The 20478-nt window shown below is 41.8% G+C and overlaps 2 protein-coding genes across 6 annotated transcripts in view; one reads left to right on the top strand and one right to left on the bottom strand.

Annotated features, from left to right (window-relative positions):
- nexn (nexilin (F actin binding protein)) overlaps window positions 1-20478 on the bottom strand; it is a 48673-nt gene that overhangs the window by 26057 nt on the left and 2138 nt on the right. For 2 of the 4 annotated variants that reach the window (XM_062998842.1, XM_062998844.1), the window contains exons 1-2: window positions 11004-11117; window positions 3088-3437 (exon numbers count right to left, since the gene is read on the bottom strand). In XM_062998842.1, coding sequence (XP_062854912.1) covers window positions 3088-3381 — 294 coding nt within the window. In that variant the 5' untranslated portion in view covers window positions 3382-3437; window positions 11004-11117. Of the gene's footprint in view, window positions 1-3087; window positions 3438-11003; window positions 11118-14415; window positions 14509-20478 lie in introns of those variants that run through there. The other 2 variants (XM_062998843.1, XM_062998845.1) reach the window with 2 other exon arrangements.
- Window positions 19823-20478, top strand: part of tab3 (TGF-beta activated kinase 1 (MAP3K7) binding protein 3) — a 20137-nt gene continuing 19481 nt past the window's right edge. The window contains exon 1 of one of the 2 annotated variants that reach the window (XM_062998848.1): window positions 19823-19979. The gene's annotated coding sequence lies outside the window, so the exon portion shown is untranslated. The remainder of the gene's footprint in view (window positions 19980-20478) is intronic. The other variant, XM_062998846.1, reaches the window with a different exon arrangement.

Raw genomic sequence — 20478 nt, 5'->3', positions numbered from 1 at the left:
GTCTGTCTGTCTATCTATCTATCTATCTATCTATCTATCTATCTATCTATCTATCTATCTATCTAATCTACCTGTCTGTCTGTCTGTCTGTCTGTCTGTCTGTCTGCCTATCTATCTATCTATCTATCTATCTATCTATCTATCTATCTATCTATCTATCTATCTATCTATCTATCTATCTATCTATCTATCTAATCTACCTGTCTGTCTGTCTGTCTGTCTGTCTGCCTGCCTACCTATCTATCTATCTATCTATCTATCTATCTATCTATCTATCTATCTATCTATCTATCTATCTATCTATCTATCTATCTATCTATCTATCTATCTATCTATCTATCTATCTATCTATCTATCTATCTATCTAATCGACCTGTCTGTCTGTCTATCTGGATGAATATTACAGATTTAATGCCAGTCGAATTCTGATGTTCCTACAGTCTACAGTCCTATCTGTCTGTCTGTCTGTCTGTCTGTCTGTCTATCTATCTATCTATCTATCTATCTATCTATCTATCTATCTATCTATCTATCTATCTATCTATCTATCTATCTATCTATCTATCTAATCTACCTGTCTGTCTGTCTGTCTGTCTGTCTATCTTTATGTTTGTCTGTCTATCTATCTGTCTGTCTACCTGTCTATCTATCTATCTATCTATCTGTCTGTCTGTCTGTCTGTCTGTCTGTCTGTCTGTCTGTCTGTCTATTTGGATGAATATTACAGATTTAATGCCAGTCGAATTCTGATGTTCCTACAGTTTGTTATATTTTATTTATCTAAACATGCGACTATCAAATAAAATACACCTAAACTAGTAAAAGTCATTTTAATCCCATTTAAAACTTATAGATTGGAACACACCCTTCTTTGTTCAAAAATATCGATTGAGCAACCATCTCGGCATCATAGAAAGCTACCCCGGGACTCCCTGCCTGCTTAAGTCATTAGCAATGTGTCCCATGATGCAGCCAGTTTTAGTAGTGTTTGTGTAGAGTGAGACATGTTCAGGGTGATGTAGCGCATGGCACATTTTGTGTTCGGGTTGTTCTGTTACCATTCATTAAGTGTGTTGTGTGTGTTGATCAGGGTGTGTTGCAGGGCAGTTATAGCCTAGTGGTTAAGGTACTGGACTAGTAAACAAAAGGTCGCTGGTTCAAACCCCACCTCTGCCAGGTTGCCACTGTTGGGCCCTTGAGCAGGGCCCTTAACCCTCAACTGCTTAGACTGTATACTGCAAGTCACACTGTATAAAAGCTTCTGCTAAATGCTGAAAACGTAAATGACCAGTGTGCTCATTTTCACTTGTTCGATGCGTAGGAGGGATCTGCTGTATATCAGATCTGGCACCTTCCCAAGCTCGAAACAAAGGAGTGTTGCATCAGGAAAGGTTATCAGGTGTAAAATCTGATACAGAAACCAGAATGATCTGCTGTGGCTATGTCTAAATATGGGAGCAGCCAAAAAACAATGAGATAAGATAGAAATAAGATAGAAAAAGAAGGTATAATAATTATAGTCATGTGTGTATATTAAGTATTTTATCCTAAATGGTAGAATAATGTTCATATATCATTCACAAATCTGCTTTCCTTTATTCACTGCACATATTTGATCAGTTTTCATTATGTGTGTGTGTGTCTGTGTGTGTTGTGTGTGTGTGTGTTGACCAGTGTGTTCATTTTTACTTGTTTGATGAGTGGGAGAGATCTGGCGTATATCAGATTCAGCCTCTTGTAATTCACACAAGAGCAACTTTTCCTAAATAAAATTCTGTTCTTTTAAGAGCAGGAGTGTTAGGTTTCTTTACATCGCGCTGACGCCACAAGATCTTATCATTATTATTATTATTATGTTTATTTTATTGAAGGCATCACTGAAATCCAAGAGTATGTAAACTTGTATGTATTGAATTTCAAGGCTGTAATCACAATATGTATTAAGATACACAGGCTCACATCTTCCCAATATTTAGATATGGTCAATCCCTTCATAATGATGTAAAAATTACACTGTCGAGTCACATTATTATGACCACCAGCTAATATCCAGAGTAACCCAGTAACCGTGTGCAGCATGGACAGCAGCTAGACCGCCTGGAAGTGACTCAATAAGGTCCTGGTAGGTCGTCACAGGTATCTGGAGCCATGCTGACTGCAGTGCATCCCACAGCTGCTGCAAGGTGCCTGGGGGAGGATCCATAGCACAAACACACTGATCGAGGTGCTCCCACTTGCACTAGTACTTGCATGTCTTGGTCATGCTCTTCCAACTAATGTGGGACATTTCTCATCGTCTCGCTGGAAGATCCCATCCACCCCAAGAAAGATAATCAGCATGATTAGGTTGAGAGCCTTCCACACCTTATATACCCACCAATCCAGCTCATCAAACGTGACTTCCTTAATGAGCCAATTCATGGCAACGTCCTTGATGTACACTGATCAGCCATAACATTAAAACCACCTCCTTGTTTCTACACTCACTGTCCATTTTATCAGCTCCACTTACCATATAGTAGCACTTTGTAGTTCTACAATTACTGACTGTAGTTCATATGTTTCTCTGCATGCTTTTTTAACCTCCTTTCACCCTGTTCTTCAATAGTCAGGACCCCCACAGGACCACCACAGAGCAGGTATTATTTAGGTGGTGGATGATTCTCAGCACTGCAGTGACACTGACATGGTGGTGGTGTGTTAGTGTGTGTTGTGCTGGTATGAGTGGATCAGACACAGCAGGACTACAGTCAGTAACTGTAGAACTACAAAGTGCTTCTATATGGTAAGTGGAGCTGATAAAATGGACAGTGAGTGTAGAAACAAGGAGGTGGTTTTAATGTTATGGCTGATCAGTGTATTTAGTTGACGTAACTCAGTTTAACAGAAAATAAGCTTTACACAGGATAAGATGCAGCTGTGCTAAAATTAATTCTCCTCATAAGTTACTTCCAGCTTAGAAAAATGATGAAATAAACCAGTTTTATTAAGTTTTGCCTTTTAGGTTCTTAAATTGTAAATAAAAAGTGACTTAAATCCTCATTCTCACTTTATGAAATAATTAATGACACTTATTTTCCACCTCACCTCCTGTTTCATAGCTACGTCCGTCAGGTTGGTTTCGTCCTTCTTATCGGGCTTGTCCTCCAGCTCCCCCACGTCGTTCATGTTTTCCACCTCGGTGATGACGGCCTCTTCGCTCTTCTGCGGCCTCTCGCGCTTTCTCGTCCTGCCGCTCGTCTCCGTCTCCTCCTCGGCCGGGTCCTGGACGCCGTTTATCTCCTCCTCCTGGGTCTCGCAGTCCTCGTGGAGGATGTTCTCTGTGGTTCCTGCATCTTCTTCGTGGTTCTCGGTGCTGTCAAGGCTGATCACGTCGGTCATTCTAGCGTCCGGTAGATGGAAAGACGGGGACTGAAGATGGATCCGTTAGATGAAGCCTAAAAAAAGGGAAGCCAAATAGTTTGGAAATGTTAGTGGATTTTGTTTTTTATGCAAATTTAGTGACATCTGAGGAGCAAGAAAAGTTCAGTCTGATAGAGTCTGAGTTTTAAAGGAAAAATCAAAAAATGCTGATTAATTAATCAATCCGACTGGAACTTTTACTGATACATTTAAATGTGGGTATTTGCCCTGTGATACACTGTGTGGGTAGACAGACCGACAGACAGACAGATATATAGCTAGACAAATAGTAGACAGACAGATATATAGACAGACAGACAGACATATAGACAGACAGACAGATAGATAGATAGACAGACAGACAGATAGATAGATAGATAGATAGATAGATAGATAGATAGATAGATAGACAGACAGACAGACAGACAGACAGACAGACAGACAGACAGACAGACAGACAGACAGATCGACAGAAACAGGTATATGGCAGATATCACAGAGTGGACGAGCTTCCCCTCTTATATACAATATATATTTAACTAACTTGTGCTCTCTGGGACTCTTGTTCAGCAATTTTAAACTGCAACCAGGTAAATGATTAATAAAGTGATCGCTTTCCACTCTAACACTAAAAGTTTGTAAACACCCCCTTCTAATCATTGGGTTCAGCTTTTTTAGTCACACCTGTTGCCCAAAAGTGTATTAAAGTGATCATATACACTCACTCGCTTTCTTAACCACTTATTCAATCAGGGTTGCAGGGGGGCGCTGGAGCCTATCCCAGCTTTTCAATGGGCGCAAGGCACACAGTAACACCCTGGACCGGGTGCCAGTCCATCGCAGGACAGACACACACACATACAGTACACACACAAACATACCCAAACCCCTATAGGGCAATGTGGGAGAAAACCGGAGCAAACTCCACACAGAAAGGACCCGGACCGCCCCACCTGGGGATCGAACCCAGGACCTTCTTGCTGTGAGGCAACAGTGCTACCCACCGAGCCACCGTGCCGCCCGTACAAAGCTCTGACCAAACCTAAACCACTTTTTAGGATGAATTGGAACATCCTTTCTGACCTCATAAATGCTCTTGACTGAATGTGCACCTAATCTACACGCTCTTAAATATTGTGGAAGGATCTCTGAGGATAAAGTTGCAGCCACGAAAGACAAAAAACATCCAGTGAGTGGCAGTTCTGTGAGCAGAAGAATTGGTTTGCGCATGAAGAAGGTTTAAGGTAACTCAAACAGCCACCATTTACAACAGCGGTAAGTCAAAAAGGATCCAAGTGTGTGTTGTTCTGGTATGGGTGCAGCAGGTGCAGCAGTGTTGCTGGGATTTGTAAACACGTCAGTGTCAATACTGGGGGGAGAACAAACCAAAAATATAAAGCCAGCAGCATCCTGAGATCAGAAGGTGTCCACTGATTAAAGACTGGAGGCAGATTAACACACACCGTGATCCTAATAAAGAGGCCAGTATGTTTAAACGCTGTTTAGTAATACCAACAACACTGTTGCACCTGCTACACTTATTCCAGAAGAACAAAGCTAACTGGTGGTTACATTAATAACCTTCCAGACTGCAGTTTGAAGGTGAAAACGCTAGCCGGACAGATGTCTACCCAGACATGATTGGCTATGTCTCAGGTGGCCAAATCTCTGAGAGGGATTGGCACCCTGCCCTGCACCCAGTGTTTCCTGGAGGAACCGCCCCACCGTGACCCTGACCAGGATAAAGAGGCTGATGAAAATGAAACGAACACTAACAGATCAGCTCATTGGCTGGAATTTGCTTTTCTGGTGGTAGCACTGTCGCCTCACAGCAAGAAGGTCCTGGATTCGATCCCCAGGCCGGGCGGTCCGGGTCCTTTCCGTGTGGAGTTTGCATGTTCTCCCCGTGTCTGTGTGGGTTTCCTCCGGGAGCTCCGGATTCCTCCCACAGTCCAAAAACATGCGGTCAGGTTTATTGGAGACACTGAATTGGGTGTGTGTATGAGTGTGTGTGTGTGTGCCCTGCGATGGACTGGCACCTTGTCCAGGGTGTTACTGTGTGCCTTGCGCCCATTAAAAAAGCTGGGATAGGCCTTTATCCAAAGCGACTAATAGTATTATGACAGTACAGTATATTGTCTAAGCAATTGAAGGTTAAGGGCCCAACAGCAATCTGGCAATGGTGGGGATTGAACCATTGACCTTCTGATTACTAGTTCAGTACCTTGACCACTAGGCTACAACGTTCCTAATTACAACTTGGTTGTGAGGCTCGATCGAGGTACCGGATCTTAACCGTTAAACTAAAACTGTCCCCTCAGATAATGTCAAGCTCCCAGTCGTTCCCAGCTTCAAATCATTTTTCCACTCCCAGTATCCCAGTACAGTCAGCAGGACGAGGACGGATCCCAGCACAATATGCGGGGCCTAAATTTAACTGCCCATTTACCTGCCCATGTGACCCTGGCCTATTTTTGAGGACAGCTATGTGGTAACGCTGATAGGGGTGAACACACACACACACACACACACACACACACACACACACTGGGAGCACAGCTGTGCTAGAAAACTCTAGAAGCTTCTGTCGGTAAATTGATTGCACTGAATCATGTAAAACGAACACAGTTTTAGACTTTAATGATTAATTATATGAATTTTTGAAGTTTGGACTGAATGAAGCACTTTGTACTTCTACAATTACTGACTGTAGTCCATCTGTTTCTCTACATGCTTTGTTAGCCGCCTTTCATGCTGTTCTTCAATGGACCCCCACAGAGCAGGTATTATTTAGGTGGTGGATCATTCTCAGCACTGCAGTAACACTGACATGGTGGTGGTGTGTTAGTGTGTGTTGTGCTGGTATGAGTGGAGTTTTTAAATACCTCACTGTCACTGCTGGACTGAGAATCGTCCACCAACCAAAAACATCCAGCCAACAGCGCCCCGTGGACAGCGTCCTGTGACCACTGATGAAGGTCTAGAAGATGACCGACTCAAACAGCAGCAATAGATGAGCGATCGTCTCTGACTTTACATCTACAAGGTGGACCAACTAGGTAGGAGTGTCTAATAGAGTGGACAGTGAGTGGACACGGTATTTAAAAACTCCAGCAGCGCTGCTGTGTCTGATCCACTCATACCAGCACAACATTTTACACCAGCAAATGTAGCATTTAAGTCGTGTGTGTATAAATTATTTCTGACCTGACAGATTTTGCCATCAATTTATAAAACGCATAATTCACTTAAAAAAACCCAGTCCCCTCATCCAACTGGTCCTGAGTCATTATACTGACACACCACAAACACACACCTACACACCACCTATACACCACTAACACACATCTACACACCACCTATACACACTAATGTACACCTACACACACTAACACAGACCTACACACCACTAACACACTAATATACACCTACACACACCTACATACACATATACGTATACATGTATGTATATTTTTGACTTGACAGATTTTGCCATCAATTTAGAAAACACATAATTAAATGATGACAAAGTTTATTTCTATGGATAAACAAAAGGCTGCGTTCCAAAACATATTCCTGCTGTTTCAAACTGTCTACAAACATATTGGTGTTGATGGTTTGGACCGGATTAGCTGGTCTCCCCACTTGAGAACCCTGTTGTACTGTTTATTCAAATTGTGACTGAATACAAAGCAAGCAGTTAAGAAGTAAGACCTTAATCATCTTGGTAGTGGTGTTGCTTGAACCAGTGGCCTTCTGATCACTAGTTCTGTAACTTAATGACTAAACTCCTACTGACAATTAATAATGATACTGACACTAAATAAGAAACAGACAGATTGGGAGGTTCCTGCACACAGAAATAAACTCAGCAGGCTACATAAGGACAGCTGTCTTTCAGCACGAGGGAAGCTGTTGAGAACGCTGTCTCATTTTCCTGCTTTAGTCCAGAGCTAAACCAGCAGACGTGGAGTGTGTATTGGGGCAGGACTGACTGTGGTATTTGGGTTATCACTCGTCTGCGTGAGGGTCAGTACTAACAGGAATAGAATTAGGAAGATAAGGCTCACTCACCCAATAATAGCTACATATCCAGTACAGCCATCACCAAAATAAACTTTCACCAAACCTCACTGAGTCTCAGCATTAAATCAGTAATTCAAGATGATGTGTCTAAGTGAGTGGACATGGTATTTAAAAACTCCAGCAGTGCTGCTGTGTCTGATCCACTCATACCAGCACAACACACACTAACACACCACCACCATGTCAGTGTCACTGCAGTGCTGAGAATCATCCACCACCTAAATAATACCTGCTCTGTGGTGGTCCTGTGGGGGTCCTGACCATTGAAGAACAGCATGAAAGGAGCTAACAAAGCATGTAGAGAAATAGATGGAATACAGTGAGTGTAGAAACAAGGAGGTGGTTTTAATGTTATGCCTGATCGCTGTATGAAACATACACATTCACAAGTTTGTCTTTGCTGGATTAGGAATAAACACTGATTCTCCTATGATCAATCTGGATGTTTAGAAATTTAGACCACATCTGATGACTTCTCTGTGCCCGTATGCAGAAAAGCACAGATCCCTGACCTCAGCATCACTCAACAGGAATTTGGAATGAACCGGAACATCAACTGAGGCTTTCCTGACCAACGTCAGCGACCACTTATACAAATGCTGTAATAGGGCACAAATTCTCACAGACATACCTGAAAGTGTGGTCACACGTAGAGGTCAGTCTATTTTAATATCATGTGTTTTTAAAATGGGACGTCCAACAAGTTCATGACTGGGTGTAGTGTATACAGGGTGTTTAATGCACCCATGTCACCTCATGCTAAAATGACATTTTCCCAAAGGTCAGCTGTTATTAAGGAAGCACTAAGTTGAAAGTTGAAAGCCAGTGGAACCCCACAGTCACTGTCCGAAGATCCAAATCCGAGCAAGCTTCGTCAAGGGGTTCGTCAAGGAGTTAGAGGCATCTGATCCAATAACAGCACCCACAGACTGTGTTTAAAAGATCTATTTTTGATTACATTTTGATCACAAATTAAAGGTTGAATGAGGAGCAGGAGCTTCTTTAATGCATCATAGCCTTTAAACCCATGTCAGTGTAAAGCTTGCTTGACTGTGAACAATGTCACTTGGGTGTCAGCAGCGTGTATTTCATGGTAGACCTATTTTTGGGACTGACTATGACCATCCAGACAAATGTTTTCTTGGTACAGTAGGACAGTTAGAGTTTCTGTTCTACCTTTCTACCTACATTTAACGAGTGTGGTCAAACTATGCCTAATTATATGAGCACAGAGAAGTCACCAGATCAAGTAAAGTTTAATAACTAACAAAGAAGTTAACAGTTAAATATCATTATAGAATTTCTACTTTTTTTAATTGTCAGACTTTTAGAAAACACAACTCAACTTACTAAGTAAATAAAAACACTTAACAGAAATCACTGACAATCCAAAACTGCTTTGAAATACAAGCGATCTTCAATAAGTTTCCTCACTTTTATATTGTGGTTATAAGCGGTGAGGGTGCAGTAGGAGGAGTAATTGGGCGTGTCTGAGAGACGGAGAGATGCTTATAGTCCGGATTTAGCTCCATCCGATTTCCACCTTTTTGGACGCTCAAAGAAGCTTTAAGGGAAAGAAGGTTTTCATGTGATAATGATGTGAAAGCAGCGCTGCAACAGTTGGTACACGCCCAGACATTCCGCTAGCACACCAGCGCTGAGATTCTGAACTCTTCAGTGTTGCGACTCCACCGGTCGGCTGTACGCCATCTAGTGGGCATAATTGGCAGTGCCTGCAGCAGACAAGTTTTTGCTAGGGCGGGATCACCGGACTATGTGGGTGCGGTCTTCAAACGCTGTGTAAGGACCCTGATTAGCAGTTATGCATGGGTTGAAAAAGGATTCGGCTAAGGGCTGCGCGCAGGTCGGAGAAGGCGTGAGCAGCAATACACCCACTGTGACTGCAATCAGGGATCCACCAGCAGCGGAAGACAAACTGACTACGATAAATTGGGAGAAAATGCATAAAATATATATTAAAAGAAGTTCATACGACGCTGGAAAAATGCATCGGAAGGCGACGATGTAGAAAAGTGATAGAGTTTGTTTTTAAAATTCTTAATAAATGGAGTTAAAAAAGTGTGGAAACTTTTTGAAGACCCCTCGTACATCTCTATTACTATGTATGTAAACTTTTGACTTCTACTTATTTTTTCTATTTTATTTCTGCATTTTAGTGTAGTCAATCTGTCTTTCACTGCTGGTGGATCCCTGATTGTTGTTGAGGTGGGTATATTGCTGCTCACGCCTCCTCCGACCCGCGCGCAGCCCTTAGCGGAACCCTTTTTCACCCATGCACTCTGCACAGGCGCCTATATCTGCTAATCAGGGTCCTTACAAGCGTTTGAAGATCCCACCCACATAGTCCGGTGATCCCACCCTAGCAGAATCGTGTCTGCTGCAGGCACTGCCAGTTATGCCCGCTAGATGGCGCCCAGCCAAACGGTGGCAACACCTGGGCGCCTTCTACTTGCATCTTAAATCGGCTTCATAGGTAAAAAAGTAAAACAGCAGTGCCTGAGTTCTGGGGGTTCGAATCCCGGGCCGGGCTCACAAATACACAAAATACACAAATGTGAACATAGCCATTGTGGGTGCATATCAGGAGGAGGACAGTTGTAGTCTAGAGGTTAGGGTACTGAACTAGTAATCAAAAGATCGCCAGGTTGCCACTGTTGGGCCCTTGAGCAAGGCCCTTAACACTTAGATTGCTTAGACTGTATACTGTCATGACACTGTAAGTCGATAAGTGGATAAAAGTGTCAGCTAAATGCAGAAAATGTAAGTGTAAATGTATCAGTGCACTCTTAGTGCAGGTCACAAGCCCGGATACATAGGAGGGTCGTGTCAGGAAGGGCATCCGGTGTAAAAACTGCTCCAAATTAGGGAGGTGGATCAGACTTATTTGTTTGCGACCCCTAAATACAGGAGCAGCGAAGGACTCATTAATCTTTGTTAAATGCTCAGCTGTTGCTCAGGATTTCTTTAAATACAGATGAAATTGAAACTAAATTATAATATTATGATATTATGATATTATGATATTATGGTCATGAACTGTAAATTTAAGAGTGTTTTATGATATTGATGTTATACAGCTACCGTCTTTGAACCACAAAATGCCAGCTGAGCTCATCATACAGGCCACGATGACGTTCTATTAATGGATGACTTTATCTAAATATCAGTTTTATATTTGGCTCTGTGTGATTAAATTCAAGCTTAATTATTTTTATACATCATTTTCACATCAACATTTGCCCAAAGTTTGTTTGTCCACTTTCCTGTTTCCTGTTAGTTAGAGATTAAATTTATCATGTCCTTTTTTATTTGGGTTTGAGAAATTTGACATTTAAAATCCTCCCACTCTCATATTCACTTTTATTTTAGGATGATTTATAAATCTGAAGTCCCAAAACTTTTGCATCTTTATCTTCATTATGTATTGAAATTAACCCCATTTTAAAGTCACATTATTAAGTTATTGATCAAAAACACAAAATAAATTCACTCACCTGTTTGCCAATGCCGACTCCTCTCTCTCCTCAGTCCAGCTCTCATAAGAATTCACCCCAAAAAAAATCCACAGTGTGCCTGTCGTGATTTGGGCCCCTAATTTCCAAACCGAAGTGTGCTGGGACTGAAAGGTGGGTGAATGAGTGAGTCTACATAAGGACCTCCTGCCCTGGCCATAAAAGCCCTGTTAGACCAGCCAGCGCATTCCACACGCGTCACCACTCTACAGCTGTCGCCTCACACACATGCATGGCTGCTCGCTTGATCCCCCCTCGGTTTCCTCCGAACCTGTCCTGTGGCCCAAACGTTACGGTGACATCAGGGACGGTTCGACGGTCTGACTCGTTAAAGTATACACTGATCAGCCATAACATTAAAACCACCTCCTTGTTTCTACACTCACTGTCCATTCACTTACCAAACCTTACCACTGTAGTCCATCTGTTTCTCTACATGCTTGTTAGCTCCCTTTCACCCTGTTCTTCAATGGTCAGGACCACCACAGAGCAGGTATTATTTAGGTGGTGGATGATTCTCAGCACTGCAGTGACACTGACATGGTGGTGGTGTGTTAGTGTGTGTTGTGCTGGTATAAGTGGATCAGACACAGCAGCACTGCTGGAGTTTTTAAATACCATGTCCACTCACTTAGACACATCATCTTGAATTACTGATTTAATGCTGAGACTCAGTGAGGTTTGGTGAAAGTTTATTTTGGTGATGGCTGTACTGGATATGTAGCTATTATTGGGTGAGTGAGCCTTATCTTCCTAATTCTATTCCTGTTAGTACTGACCCTCACGCAGACGAGTGATAACCCAAATACCACAGTCAGTCCTGCCCCAATACACACTCCACGTCTGCTGGTTTAGCTCTGGACTAAAGCAGGAAAATGAGACAGCGTTCTCAACAGCTTCCCTCGTGCTGAAAGACAGCTGTCCTTATGTAGCCTGCTGAGTTTATTTCTGTGTGCAGGAACCTCCCAATCTGTCTGTTTCTTATTTAGTGTCAGTATCATTATTAATTGTCAGTAGGAGTTTAGTCATTAAGTTACAGAACTAGTGATCAGAAGGCCACTGGTTCAAGCAACACCACTACCAAGATGATTAAGGTCTTACTTCTTAACTGCTTGCTTTGTATTCAGTCACAATTTGAATAAACAGTACAACAGGGTTCTCAAGTGGGGAGACCAGCTAATCCGGTCCAAACCATCAACACCAATATGTTTGTAGACAGTTTGAAACAGCAGGAATATGTTTTGGAACGCAGCCTTTTGTTTATCCATAGAAATAAACTTTGTCATCATTTAATTATGTGTTTTCTGAATTGATGGCAAAATCTGTCAAGTCAAAAATATACATACATGTATACGTATATGTGTATGTAGGTGTGTGTAGGTGTATATTAGTGTGTTAGTGGTGTGTAGGTCTGTGTTAGTGTGTGTAGGTGTACATTAGTGTGTATAGGTGGTGTGTAGATGTGTGTTAGTGGTGTATAGGTGGTGTGTAGGTGTGTGTTTGTGGTGTGTCAGTATAATGACTCAGGACCAGTTGGATGAGGGGACTGGGTTTTTTTAAGTGAATTATGCGTTTTATAAATTGATGGCAAAATCTGTCAGGTCAGAAATAATTTATACACACACGACTTAAATGCTACATTTGCTGGTGTAAAATGTTCTATAATGTAAAAATAATTGACCTTTGTAGCATGGCATCCAAATTCCTCATTAGTGATTGTAATTAACTACAGCTGGTATTTGTTTCTGTGCCCATATAATTAAAGCTAGTTTGGCTGGCAGCATTTCCAGTAGCAGTAGGAACAGCGTTATTGACATGGCAGCCTCAAACCTATAAGCTTCAGTCTTGAGCAATTAAAAAAGTTTGAGTCACTTAAAGGTAAAATAACAGACAATATAGTTAAAATATTATATAAACCAATAAACAAATAAGAAAAAGTGCAAATAATTTATAAATAAGAAGCTTTTTGAACACACGTCCACAGTCAATGAAGCTTAACGCTGACATGGGCTTGGATGATCCATTGCAAAGACGAAGGAGTCGCAAAACCAACACCTTAAAAAATAAACTGATGATTTGCTAAACATTTGCTGCTGGTTACATTGAGGGAAACCTTCTGAAGGAGTTTTTTTGGTTGCCAGTGCACCCGGGGCATCGCAGAAATGAAATGAAATAATAAAGAAGATTCAAATCCTTCAGTACAACCTCAAACCATCAGTTGTGCCAAAAGCTTGTTGTGAACAGAGCATTGTAGGGCGATGCCAACTTTCTGCTCAGACTTGTTCATCAAATATAAGCCTTCTGTTTGAGGTGCCAGTGTGCCAGAATACAATGTATGCTGGTCAGTCCTCAGGTCACAAGAGCTAAAAAACAAAAACATAAAATAACTAAAATAGTTTTTATTGTTGTTGTTGTTTTGTTACAATGACAACTGTGTTCTATTTATTACAGTAAGTTACAGACAAAAACAATGAGTGGTAGCAGCACTGTCGCCTCATAGTGAGAAGGTCCTGGGTTCGATTCCCAGGTGGGATGGAGTTTGCATGTTCTCCCCATGTCTGTGTAGGTTTCCTCCGGGAGCTCCGGGTTCCTCCCACAGTCCAAAGATGTGCAAGTGAGGTGAACTGGAGATATAAAATTGGCTGGGACTGTTTGACACTACATTTGAACTGATGAATTATGGGTAGCCTGTAACTACCTGTCCTGTCATGAAAGTGTAAAACATCACTTTAACATTCTGATGAATAATAACACAAGAGCCAGAATAAAACATGTGATGGTCAGTCCTCAGGTCAAAGAAGCTAAAAAACAACAAACATTTAAAAGTTAAATTACTTTTTATTTAAGGTCAAATGGGTTCCAGTTATTAAGTCACAGACAAAAAACAGTTTGAGTCTTTAACATGTGTATGTAAACGCTTAACTTCATCTGAAGGAACGGTCAATGGGGTGAAAGTTGGTCGTCATCTGTTGGGAGTAATGATTCCACCAACAGCTGCTGAATCACTGATCATGTGACACATGGGCGTGGTCTCTCAATGCAAACCTACCACTGTGGGACCATGACACAACCTATTTTGGGGTACACGTAGATACGTAGAGACGACGTTAAGACATACAGACACGTTTAAAAGTTAATGACGTCAAAGTGTTTGTAATAGTTGGTTTTATAAATGAGCGGTCACTGTATTGACCTGACTGTGTTTTACTGTAAGTGTCCTTGTAAGTGAAAGCCAGTAAACATCCCATTAACTCCTGTAACCTGAGGAGTTACCCAGCATGCATCTCTTTCGATATCTCTCTCTATCTGGATCTTTAAAAGTGAATGCGACCCACATTTCATAAACCAGTCTAAGAATTGCCTTACAATATACTGGTCATTTGAAGATCTTTACCATGTTGTGGAGTTCCTCTGCTCCTCCAGCTGGAGTGAAGAGCACATGGATTGCAGTAGGCATAACAAGAGGACCTCTGAAAATAACCCACACCTGTGGGCAGAGATCAGGGGCTTAGAGACAGTTATCCTGCTAGGGTTATGCACAAGCACAGCTGCCATGACCTGCATCTCCAGAAAACCCTTGTACCCTTTCTTCCTTCTTTTAGTCTCTTTTAGTCTTCATTCTATTATTCTCAAACATATTCAGACCTTTTGCTGTGCTTCCTGTTGGCTTTAATTAACCTTTAGATGTGTATAGATCTGAATTAGACCTTGTAAAGCTTGTAAAGCACAAAAACCAAGCCATGAAGTCCAAGGAATTATCCATCTCCAATGTCAACTTGTTGAAAGCTATAGATCAGGACCAGGATATAAAATAATATCTAAGACATTGGTGTTCCTAGAAAAACAGTGGCATCAACAATCTGGAAATGGAAAAAGTCTGGCACAACTTAAACCTTCCTAGAGTTCAGCCAAATTGGGCATCTAAGCAAGAAGGGTTTTGGACAGGAAGTTAAGGAGCAAGTTCCTCAGTCTTTACTGGGTTAGTGTGTATGTACGTGTGTGTCAGTGGTGTCTATGTGGTGTGTAGGTGGTGTGTAAGTGTGTGTAGATGCTATCTATGTGTGTGTTAGAGCATGCAGATGTGTGTTAGTGTGTGTAGGTGGTGTGTCTGTGTGTGTTGGTGGGGTGTAAGTGTGTGTAGATGCTATCTATGTGTGTGTTAGAGCATGGAGATGTGTGTAGGTGTGTTTTAGAGTGTGTTAGTGGTGTGTGTATGAGGTCTGTCTGTGTGTTAGTAGTATGTAGGTGGTATGCTACTGTGTGTAGGCAATTTGTAGGTGTGTTAGTGTGTATAGGTGGTGTGTAGGTGATGTGTAGGTGATGTGTAGGTGTACATTAGTGTGTATAGGTGGTGTGTAGGTCTGTGTTAGTGTATGTAGGTGTACATTAGTGTGGTGTGCAGGTGTGTGTAGGTGTACATAGGTGTACATTAGTGTGTATAGGTGGTGTGAGGGTGTGTGTTAGTGGTGTGTATGAGTACATTAGTGTGTAAGTGGTGTGTAGGTGTACATTAGTGTGTTAGTGGTGTATAGGTGTGTGTTAGCGTGCATAGGTGGTGTGTAGGTCTGTGTTAGTGTGTGTGGGTGTACATTAGTGTGGTGTGCAGATGTGTGTGGGTGTATGTAGGTGTACATTAGTGTGTGTAGGTGGTGTGTAGGTCTGTGTTAGTGTGTGTGGGTGTACATTAGTGTGGTGTGCAGATGTATGTGGGTGTATGTAGGTGTACATTAGTGTGTGTAGGTGGTGTGTAGGTCTGTGTTAGTGTGTGTAGGTGTACATTAGTGTGGAGTGCAGATGTGTGTGGGTGTACGTAGGTGTACATTGGTGGTGTCTAGGTGTGTATTAGTGGTGTGTAGGTGTACATTAGTGTGTATAGGTGGTGTGTAGGTCTGTGTTAGTGTGTGTGTATGTGGTGTGTAGGTGTACATTAGTGTGTATAGGTGGTGTGTAGATATGTGTTAGTGTGTGTGTAGGTGTACATTAGTGTGTATAGGTGGGTGTAGGTGTACGTAGGTGTACATTAGTGTGTATAGGTGGTGTGTAGGTGTACGTAGGTGTACATTAGTGTGTATAGGTGGTGTGTATTAGTGGTGTGTAGGTGTACATTAGTGTGTATAGGTGATGTGTAGGTCTGTGTTAGTGTGTGTGTATGTGGTGTGTAGGTGTACATTAGTGTGTATAGGTGGTGTGTAGGTGTACGTAGGTGTACATTAGTGTGTATAGGTGGTGTGTAGATGTGTGTGTAGGTGTGTATTAGTGGTGTGTAGGTGTACATTAGTGGTGTGTCAGTGTAATGACTCAGGACCAGTTGGATGAGAGGACTGGTATCTTTGCTCAGCTCTTGGTGTTGCAGAGGTTTATTATGATTAAACTAATAATAATGTGGTTCCCTCTTTTTTTAAGTGTTTCCAGAGTTAGATTGTTCTTGTCTGTATGTTTATAGTAAACATTTAAGACTCGCTGCTCTCTCTCAATGAACCTGGATCATTAGTTTATCTCACTTTAGCTCTATTAAAAGCCTTTGGCGCCCTCTGGCATGGTGACTTTAGCATTAGCATCACTGCTAGCGTCAAGAATACACAGTCTAAGTCGGGACGTCGTGTGATTCGAAAGATTTCCACAAGAGAGCTTTTAATGTGACTTAATGTCTGTTATATGTACTATGTACTTTATTAGATTTGATGAACTAATATTTGTTATTGTTGAATTGATAGAAGTGCTCAGTTGTGCTATTTATTGTTGGGGCTTGTGTGTGGATGCATGTGATGGACTGCAGCCCTGACCAGTGCATTCCTGCCCTGCACCCAGTGTTCCCCAGTGAAACCAGACCCCACATTACACTGACCAGTATATGAAATGAATCGACGCAATTATGTTTGTTTCTGTTAAAGCAAGAAGCAATTCATGTAGAGCCAATGTTTCTAAATCAATGAATGAGCATCATGTTTTGTGTTGCAATAGTCTTCTATCTATCTATCTATCTATCTATCTATCTATCTATCTATCTATCTATCTATCTACCCGTCCGTCCGTCCGTCCGTCCATCCATCCATCCATCCATCCACCCATCTATCTGTCCGTCCGTCCGTCTGTCTATCTACCCATCTATCTATCTATCTACCCGTCCGTCTGTCCGTCCATCCATCCATCTAGCTATCTAGCCATCCATCTATTTATTCGCCCATCCATCCATCTATCTAGCTATCTAGCCATTCATCTATTTATTCACCCATCCATCCATTCATCCATCCATCTATCTAGCCATCCATCCTTCCATCCATCCATCCATCCATCCTTCCATCCATCCATCCATCCATCCATCTATCTATATTCCCTTAAATGTAATGCAGGAAGGTACGAGCTTGACCTGGCCATTGTGCCCTGGGCTCGGATGCATTAATCATTTGTATAACATTTAAAAATGTTTACTAACTAAACATGTATATGCTGAAATAAGTGGTGTGGTCTATTATCTAAAAAAAAGTAGCCTGGAATTAAAAGTCCTGGTTTCCTAAGGATTTGTTTATAGCTGGAGTGTCTAATCTTAACCACAAAAGAACCGGTGTGGCTGTGGATTTTCATATCAACCAGGCAAGAGAGCTTGAAAACAATGACTGACTGATTAAATACTAGTTGTTATAAAGACCTGCAGCCACTGCAGCCCCTCTTACTTAAGATTGAACATACCGGTAGCATTATCAGGTCTCAGAGGACGTCTAAATAAAGGTCTGTAAGCAGCCAGTGCCGGACTCCAGCTCATGTTGACTTATCAATCCTGAATAACTTTCCCATGATTCACAGCACCGATCATGGTTAGAAATCTGATCTCACATATTTAGTTATAATTACTGTGCAATGCAGTCGGCAAGATGCTGCATCTTTCTATTTATAGCATTTTGTTTTCCACGATTCAGTGATCACTGAATTTATCACATCATTTGGAGCCGCCAATCCACCTTCTGCATGTTCCTGTGATGTGGAAAAGTCAGAAGTATAAAAACACACATAAACCAATTTAACTGTATATAACAATGAATCATTCATTATTTAAGAAACATGCCTAACAAATTTGTTTTGGAATGATTGACTGATTCCTAACAATGAATACAAATTGAACACAATGAATTTGCTGACAAGCATTGCTGGAAGGTTGAAGAATGGTTTGCTTAAGGTTCCTATGCCATAATCACGTTTTACACATATAATAAATAATAATAAAAAAAACATTTATTTAATTTGAACACACGCCATTCTGATTGTTTAATCAGTATTTGGGAAATAGCAGCACCTGTTTTTTTATTGAACACCTTTGGGATGAATGGGAAGGTTGATTATAATCCAAGATTTATATTTAAACATTTGTGTCTGTTCTTACAAATGCTTGTTTGACTTTCCCCTTCCCACAGACACTCCAAAATCTTGTGGAAAGCGTTTCCAAATAATAAACTCTCTTGTAGACACAAACGGGAGGTGATGGGGGGTATATTAATTTACCAAGTTTTGAAATGTGTGTCCACATACTTTTGGCAATAGGCTGTATGTCACTGCAGTCTTGGGATTTCAGCTTGGGATTTGTAGCCGTTCTTTCTTAGTGCATGCATGTATAACTGTGCTTACAGTCAAGCCAGCTTGGAGGGAGCCATGCGAGGAAACTATCCAACCCAGTCTGACATATTCGTAGTGCCTCAGTCGTTAAGTCTTTGGACTACTGATTAGAAGGTTGACAGTTAAGCCCTGCTGCTGCCTGTCTACCACTGCTGGGCCCTTGTGCAAGGCCCTTATTTCTGAGTTAAATTGTGCAGATTTGCACATGGCATTATTGCACTATTTACACCAGCACAACAATAAAGTATATAATATATATGTTATCAGCCATAACATTAAAACCACCTCCTTGTTTCTACACTCACTGTCCATTTTATCAGCTCCACTTACCATATAGAAGCACTTTGTAGTTCTACAATTACTGACTGTAGTCCATCTGTTTCTCTGCATGCTTTGTTAGCCCCCTTTCACCCTGATCTTCAATGGTCAGGGCCCCCAGAGGACCACCACAGGACCACCACAGAGCAGGTATTATTTAGGTGGTGGATGATTCTCAGCACTGCAGTGACACTGACATGGTGGTGGTGTGTTAGTGTGTGTTGTGCTGGTATGAGTGGATCAGACACAGCAGCGCTGCTGGAGTTTTTAAATACCTCACTGTCCAAAAACATCCAGCCAACAGCACCCTGTGGGCAGCCTCCTGTGACCACTGATGAAGGTCTAGAAGATGACCGACTCAAACAGCAGCAATAGATGAGCGATCGTCTCTGACTTTACATCTACAAGGTGGACCGACTAGGTAGGAGTGTCTAATAGAGCGGACAGTGAGTGGACACGGTATTTAAAAACTCCAGCAGCGCTGCTGTGTCTGATCCACTCATACCAGCACAACACACACTAACACACCACCACCATGTCAGTGTCACTGCAGTGCTGAGAATGATCCACCACCTAAATAATACCTGCTCTGTGGGGCTCCTGACTCTATAAGCATGTAGAGAAACAGATGGACTACAGTCAGTAATTGTAGAACTACAAAGTGCTTCTATATGGTAAGTGGAGCTGATAAAATGGACAGTGAGTGTAGAAACAAATGCAGAAAATGTAAATGAGTTTGGTATGTTCTCTGGTTACTTTGGATCAATACATGGTATAACTACCCTAGGTTCTTCTCCATTCCACAGGATGGCAGTACCGGGGGATGAAAATAACCGAAACTAAAATCCTTCAATGAGAGATTAAGACGCTGAACAGCAGCGGGTTGGGTGAGTTTAGGTTTCAACCTAATGGAGCCTTCGGCGTTTGAGTAATCGCTGAATTTCACCTGGATTTTTGGATGTTTTTACCTTGTTGATTAAGGAGAAGAACTGAGCATTGCACTGGACTTAAATGGCACTGATGAACCACCTCACGGTAATAATCCTCCAGTAAGACTGCTTGCACCGTGGTTGCGTCTCAAACCGCACACCAGCGCACTAAGTAGTGTGCTTAATTGGTAACGACACCTGGCCTGTCGTTACTATTTTGGCACACTACTTAGTGCGCTAGTATGCAGTTTGGGACGCAACCATCGTTTCCGCTGTTAAGAGTTTAAAATGCTGCGATTATTTTATGTCGTGCGGTAACATTATAAAATATTACTTGAATACGGTTGGGATTAGTCTTTATAATGCATATTTTTTTTAAATTTACAACGAGTTCTCGAAATGTATCCGTTGCACCATATTGCCTACAAACGCCACAAACATGCTGTGTTTCAAATCCCCTACTGCCTTACTGCATAGTGTGTACCCTACCTACACTATCGATAGCATCCTGACGCACTATGAAGTGCCCTAGTATGCGGATTGGAATACAGCCCGATCTGTCAAACGCACAATGCTAGCTAGCCGGTTCTAGATGTAACTTTCTA

Source organism: Trichomycterus rosablanca, chromosome 7, assembly GCF_030014385.1.
Source record: "Trichomycterus rosablanca isolate fTriRos1 chromosome 7, fTriRos1.hap1, whole genome shotgun sequence".
Taxonomy (NCBI): Eukaryota; Metazoa; Chordata; class Actinopteri; order Siluriformes; family Trichomycteridae; genus Trichomycterus; species Trichomycterus rosablanca.
Note: the sequence above shows the minus strand (reverse complement) of the source record. Positions and strands in the feature narration are given on the sequence as shown.